At 50.9% G+C, this 7,281-nt stretch overlaps 1 protein-coding gene across 1 annotated transcript in view; it reads left to right on the top strand.

Moving 5' to 3' along the window:
- The first annotated feature begins 756 nt into the window (after positions 1 to 756).
- The window catches only part of ATG2A (autophagy related 2A), a 306,688-nt gene continuing 300,163 nt past the window's right edge, over positions 757 to 7,281 (top strand). Inside the window, exon 1 of the mRNA XM_075326760.1 lies at positions 757 to 1,363. Coding sequence (XP_075182875.1) covers positions 1,193 to 1,363 — 171 coding nt within the window. The 5' untranslated portion in view covers positions 757 to 1,192. The remainder of the gene's footprint in view (positions 1,364 to 7,281) is intronic.

Here is a 7,281-nt window from a genome sequence, read left to right as displayed (position 1 = left end):
ACTGCGGCTTCCGTAGGATATGCGGAAGGAAGGAGGTGGGCGGGATGTTTACATCCTGCTCATCTCCGCCCCTCCGCTCTGATTGGCCGCCTACCGTGTTACGTCGCAGTGACGCCGCACGACCCGCCCCCTTAACAAGGAGGCGGGTCGCCGGCCACAGGGACGTCGCACGGCAGGTGAGTGCGTGTGTGAAGCTGGCGTAGCGATAACTTTCGCTACGCCAGCTATCACCACATATCGCTGCTGCGACGGGGGCGGGCACTACCGCACTCGGCATCGCAGCATCGGCCTGCGATGTCGTAGTGTGCAAAGCCCGCCTAAGTGTCTATTATATATAACAAATTTGCATGACAGTTACAATATAACGAGCTATGAATTAATCCCACTATGAAAAGTTATGGCGGCGATGTGGGTATTTTTTGCACATCCCGGATTCCCAAAACTTGGAACAAAAGACTGAAATGTGCCCCAAAATGTAACAAATGACAACACACACAATCCCATCTGTAAGAATTAAACTAAATGTATCTTTTAATGTGAAAAAAAGTATTAAATTCTTAAAAAAAACACCTAACTCTGCCATCTATAATGATGTAATAACGGCCATCCAAGAACATTTCTTCTGTCCTCCTGTTTTCCAGCCTTCTCTGGGTGACTGGGTGTACCAATATGGCCGCCCCTGCAGTTTCCCCGCCCACTTACTTGACGCACGTTGTTTACGTCGCGCAATTGGTGCTTCTCGTCCTGACGTCACTACGTAGCTCGAAAGGGGCGGAGCTTTGTAGAGAAGCAAAACACACAGTGACCCGGAACCGGGCGTCGCAGGCTGATTGCCCTGGCGTAGACTTGTTGACCCTGTGAATCGGGGGCACCCGGGAGAAAACCGCAGGCGTTGTTAGGGCCGCGTTACCGCAGAGGGTGTGAGTGGAGGGGCTGCTGCCTGTGTGACAGGAGTTCAGTCACAGGACAAAAGGCGACGGCGGGTTGTTATGTAGGAGGCGGTGGCAGCAGTAGTGGGGTGTCCTCCTGCGGTTGCTATGGTGAGTTCACCCTGAGTACTGGGGTCTCCCGCACTGAGGACCACGCAGGACACTAGTGGGATGAGTGTCAGCCCCGGGGCACAGCGCCCACCCTGCCTGGTTATGAGTTGAGGTCGGACCCTTCTCGCCGTCTCTCCCTCCCATCCCCCGCCATGTCTCGCTGGCTATTCCCATGGTCCAGCTCCATCAAGACCCGGGCGTGCCGGTACCTGCTGCAACACTACCTGGGCCACTACCTGGAGGAGCGGCTGAGCCTGGAGCAGCTGAGCCTGGACCTGTACAACGGAAGCGGCCGGCTGACCGACATCCACCTCGACATCTGGGTAACCGCACCGCGCCTCACTGTCAGACATAGCTGGGGTTTACATGGACGGACGCGGGACGGCTGGGGTTTACATGGACGGACGCGGGACGGCTGGGGTTTACATGGACGGACGCGGGACGGCTGGGGTTTACATGGACGGACGCGGGACGGCTGGGGTTTACATGGACGGACGCGGGACGGCTGGGGTTTACATGGACGGACGCGGGACGGCTGTGGTTTAGATGGACGGACGCGGGACGGCTGTGGTTTAGATGGACGGACGCGGGACGGCTGGGGTTTACATGGACGGACGCGGGACGGCTGGGGTTTACATGGACGGACGCGGGACGGCTGGGGTTTACATGGACGGACGCGGGACGGCTGGGGTTTACATGGACGGACGCGGGACGGCTGGGGTTTACATGGACGGACGCGGGACGGCTGGGGTTTACATGGACGGACGCGGGACGGCTGGGGTTTACATGGACGGACGCGGGACGGCTGGGGTTTACATGGACGGACGCGGGACGGCTGGGGTTTACATGGACGGACGCGGGACGGCTGTGGTTTACATGGACGGACGCGGGACGGCTGTGGTTTACATGGACGAACGCGGGACGGCTGTGGTTTACATGGACGGACGCGGGACGGCTGTGGATTACATGGACGGACGCTGGACGGCTGTGGATTACATGGACGGACGCGGGACGGCTGGGGTTTACATGGACGGACGCGGGACGGCTGGGGTTTACATGGAGGGACGCGGGACGGCTGTGGTTTAGATGGACGGACGCGGGACGGCTGTGGTTTAGATGGACGGACGCGGGACGGCTGTGGTTTACGTGGACGGACGCCTGTCGGCTGCGGTTTGGACGGAGGCCTGTCGGCTGCGGTTTGCGCGGACGGAGGCCTGTCTGTTCCGGTTTGCGCGGACGGAGGCCTGTCTGTTCCGGTTTGCGCGGACGGAGGCCTGTCTGTTCCGGTTTGCGCGGACGGAGGCCTGTCTGTTCCGGTTTGCGCGGACGGAGGCCTGTCTGTTCCGGTTTGCGCGGACGGAGGCCTGTCTGTTCCGGTTTGCGCGGACTGACGCCTGTTGGCTGTAGATTACATTGTAGACGTGTAATGATTGTACTTTATATTGTGGACAGACGTGTCATGAGTTGAGTAACTTTTTTTGATGGAAAAAAAAAAATCTGCATGTTCTCCAGGATTACTCCACCCCCAGCGCTAATTTGGTTTAGTAGCAAAATTTACAAACTTACGTCTATTTGCAATAAACCACTCAAACGAGAACAATTACACAGCACAGCACAAGTGGTATAATAAGTGGTTTCTCTCTACGTTTTACTGACTACTACAGGATTATTAAAGGGCCTCTGTCAGCACAGGATGACTGTTCAAACCAAGTGCAGGCTCCTGCATCGTGCTTATTTTCCATATATCTCTGCCCTTTATGAAAACATCAGTCAATCAAAGAAGAGTGGAGGGTGGAGATTGAGGGAAAACAAGCAGGAGGGAAGGTGGATTTAAGTGATTAGCCCCTCCATGGTGCATCCAGGTCCTGTACTTGGTTTGAACAGTACGGAGCCCCCGCCATGCTTCACTGTGGGCATTACGGAGCCCCCGCCATGCTTCACTGTGGGCATTACGGAGCCCCCGCCATGCTTCACTGTGGGCATTACGGAGCCCCCGCCATGCTTCACTGTGGGCATTACGGAGCCCCCGCCATGCTTCACTGTGGGCATTACGGAGCCCCCGCCATGCTTCACTGTGGGCATTACGGAGCCCCCGCCATGCTTCACTGTGGGCATTACGGAGCCCCCGCCATGCTTCACTGTGGGCATTACGGAGCCCCCCGCCATGCTTCACTGTGGGCATTACGGAGCCCCCCGCCATGCTTCACTGTGGGCATTACGGAGCCCCCGCCATGCTTCACTGTGGGCATTGTGGAGCCCCCGCCATGCTTCACTGTGTGCATTACGGAGCCCACCGCCATGCTTCACTGTGGGCATTACGGAGCCCCCCGCCATGCTTCACTGTGGGCATTACGGAGCCCCCCGCCATGCTTCACGGTGGGCAATGGCGGAGCCCCCCGCCATGCTTCACGGTGGGCAATGGCGGAGCCCCCCGCCATGCTTCACGGTGGGCAATGGCGGAGCCCCCCGCCATGCTTCACGGTGGGCAATGGCGGAGCCCCCCGCCATGCTTCACGGTGGGCAATGGCGGAGCTCCCCGCCATGCTTCACGGTGGGCAATGACGGAGCCCCCGCCATGCTTCACTGTATAAAACAGGGTATTAGGAGGCTGATAAAACCCTCCATGTGTAAATGCTGACTACAAGTTCACTTATAATTGTTGTTTTATTGATTTGTACATTTTGCTGAGAAACCTAATTTTCAATTGAGGTGAATAATTTTGGCTACAGCCATAGTATTGGAGGCTTTGTATTATACTGAAGAAGTATAATCAGTAGCGGAGACCTTGTACTGCGGGACCAAAGGGTCTCTGTGTCCCACTTAGCATGTTTTATGTACACTCCTTTTCTTTTTCCTGACTTTTAGGGTAAATGTTCTTCAAAAAATATATATTTTAATGAGCAAGATAGCAAATAGGGATATAAACATTCAACTGACTCCCAAGCTTTGGCATTTTCTAACTACATGGCCACCAGAAAGGCCCATTTAGCCTGACTGGTTGTGAAGGTCTGTGGATTGTCAATACCTTCAGGATCTCTATCAAACCAAATGTGCCTATTGGAAGCCCTTAATGGGGTATTCACATATGGCAGTCGTGTTGCTGTATACAGTTTTCATCTGAAAACAATAGCATTTGGTGTTACTGAGATATGCCCTGATTTTGTGAATCAATATTGGCAGTAGACAAAATTTTGGTATTTTTATTAATTGCCATGTGTGAATATACCCTGAGTTGGGTTTTCTCCTCAATAAAGCTTTGTTTCAGATTGAAGCCTCTGCGGAAATTTGCTAATGACAGCGAGAGGTGATTTTTTCCACGGAAAAAGGCCAGAAAGAGAAATGCAGCATTGCAACATCCTGACAGGTCAACATTTTTTGGGGGGGAGAACATAGAGTTGAGTCTGGTGCAGGGAAACCTCTTCTATGATATCCATCTGCAGTAAAGGGGTCTATGCACAGGCCTGGTCTTTGTGGGACACCTGCTTATGTACCCTCCTTATACGAGGGGCTGCTGATAATTCTTTGGCTTTACCCAGAAAGAAACTAGATAGGATGATGAAACTTTACATTTCTTCCACATACTCTCCACTGATGTCATCACACTTCTTACATCGGTAATCCAAGTTCTGTAAGCCTAGTAAAAAGAAGGGTTTCAGTTGTGCCTCAAACCAGGCATCCGTAGCAGCCAGGGCATCAGAAATGGTCTGAAATTTGGTACCCTTGAAGTGTTTCTTCAGGTTTGGAAACAGATGATAGTCGGAGGGAGCTAGATCTGCTGAATAAGGTGGGTGGTCAACCAGCTGGAAGCCCAGCTCTGACAGTTTTGCCGTGGTCACTTGTGCAGTGTGATCGGAGGCGTTGTCTTGCAGGAACAAGATTCCTTTGGACAGCTTGCTGCGCCTTTTGGCCTTCAGAGCTGCCTTCAGTTGGTCCAAAAGTTCAATGTAATACCTTGCACTGATGGTGGAACCCTTTTGAAGGTAGTCCACTAGCAGCACACCCTCCTTATCCCAGAACACAGACTCCATCACCTTAGTGGCTGATGTTTGCACCCTGAACTTCTTTGGATGAGGAGAACCACTGTGCCTCCACTCTTTTGACTGCTCCTTGTTTTTCAGGGTCATAGAAATAAATCCAGGTCTCATCCATAGTGACCAGTCGATCCAGGAATGTCTTATCAGTCCGGAAACGCTGACAAAATGGACCGGGAAGTTGTCACTCGCATGCTTCTCTGATCTGTTGTCAAACATTTGGGGACCCACTTTGCAGAAGCTTCCTCATGTCTAAGTGTTCATGGATAATGACACAAACACGTTCCCGGGAAATCCCCATGATGTCTGCTATTGCTTTAGCTGAAATTCGTGGATTCTCCAGTATGAGGTTGTGCACAGCATCGACGATCTCCGGAACAACAACCACTCTCGGTCGTCCAGGACATTCCTCATCATTGGGGCTGAAGTGGCCCATTTTACATTTGGTAACCCAGTTCTTAACTGTGGAATATGAAGGGCATTGATCCCCCAATGTCTGTGACATATCACCATGAATATCCTTCACGGACTTTCCTTACAGAAACAAGAATTTTATCTCTCCTCTGCTCTCAGCTCCTGTGAATATCACATTAGACTCTGTCATGTTGTTTTCTCGCGTGCGTAGAACACTGTTGCCATAAGCAACAAACACAACATTTTAAAAACATATATTAGACTGATAAGGCTTTCATGTGATGCAACATTAGTTACCATAGAAACAAAAAAAATCACAAAGCCAAAGACTTATCAGCAGCTCCTCGTATACCCCCATATTCTGCACTTTGGTCTCAGATTTATGGAGCAGTTTTCTGGTTCAAAATTACTTAAAAAAATAACATTTTAGTGCAACTCGCACTAAAGCAAAATTGTAGCGTTTAGCCATTTGGATATTAATTGTCGGTAATCCAACTCTTCACCAAGAGGAGGCACGAGCAAGCGCAGCCAACATTGCAATAGAAGCGTTCCCGGCTGGACGGTGGCGCTCGTGCCCCTCTTAATGATTATGATGCATGTTACTCCAGTGCACACGTCATTCAGAATTCCAGCCTTTATGAATTGGGTATGCTGGGTACGATTGTTACCTTGGCAAGCACCTACAGAACAGAACGGCTGCCCGGGTCCTGGGAATACTTGGAGGACGCTGCTGTGGACACTACGTCCGGCACAGTAATCAGGAACTTGCTCAATGTTCACTGTGATTCTAGGAATCTTATATCATACAGTCCTGACATTGCTGCCAGCCGTCCAGGAAATCAGCAGCTGTCGCTCTCCACCATTTTATTACAAAATGTTCCCTTGGGGTTCCTCCTCCAGGGAAGCGTCCTACCTAGCAGTATGCGGGGATTAGGGGGGGCACCGCATGAAAGTCACAGGGGCTTCAATTGCATTACTAGAAATCAATTAAAAATTGCTTGCCTATTGTTACTATCCACAGAGTTTCTGCACATTTGTGGCCATGCTTTTGGAACACTCTTGTTCTCCGACTGCAGTATATTTTTAAAAAGCAAACAAACTGTGCCTTACACAGCCTCCTCTGGTCCATCACTAAGTCTCTGCTGCCTCCAGTGTCCTTTATTGTCTGCAGCGCTGTTCATGTGGGGAGCTCAGTAACTGTAAGCAGCCCATACCATCAACTTTCACAGAGCTGCCAATGTGCAGACAATAATGGACACCAGGAGCAGCGGTGGCGACTCAGCGCAGGACCTGGGGAGGGTGAGTAAAGCACAAATGTTTTTTATTTGTTGGGGAGAGTGATTTTCCAAAAAAAACACAGAAAACTCCTTTAACAAAGAGTAACCAATTTTCAATATATATATTTTTTTTTTTTAATAATAGTTAGGGGAACCAACCAGCTGGATTTTCATATATAAAGTAAAGCCAGTGCTATACTGGCGCTAGGATGCTGAATGTAAGCGTACCGTTTGTTCAGAGATTGGATGTTTTATTTCAGAAATATGTGCAAGTAAAGTTCCAGCAATGCACTGCTATTTGATTGACAGGTGCAACAGGAAGGGAATATGTGGTCGGGTCTTGCTATCTATTCCCGTTCCTAAATGTTGCCTGGCCTTCTTCCCCCTGTCACTGTCATAGACGTTAATTCTGGCGCTTGAAGGCGGACAGGGGCGGTAATAGATGGCAAGACCCGATCCACATATTCCCTTCCTGTTGCACCTGTCAATCAAATAGCAGTGCATTGCTGGGACTTTACT

The sequence above is a fragment of the Anomaloglossus baeobatrachus genome, chromosome 10 (genome assembly GCF_048569485.1).
Source record: "Anomaloglossus baeobatrachus isolate aAnoBae1 chromosome 10, aAnoBae1.hap1, whole genome shotgun sequence".
Lineage (NCBI taxonomy): Eukaryota > Metazoa > Chordata > Amphibia > Anura > Aromobatidae > Anomaloglossus > Anomaloglossus baeobatrachus.
The sequence above is the reverse complement of the archived record's forward strand: the minus strand, read 5'-3'. Positions and strand labels throughout refer to the sequence as shown.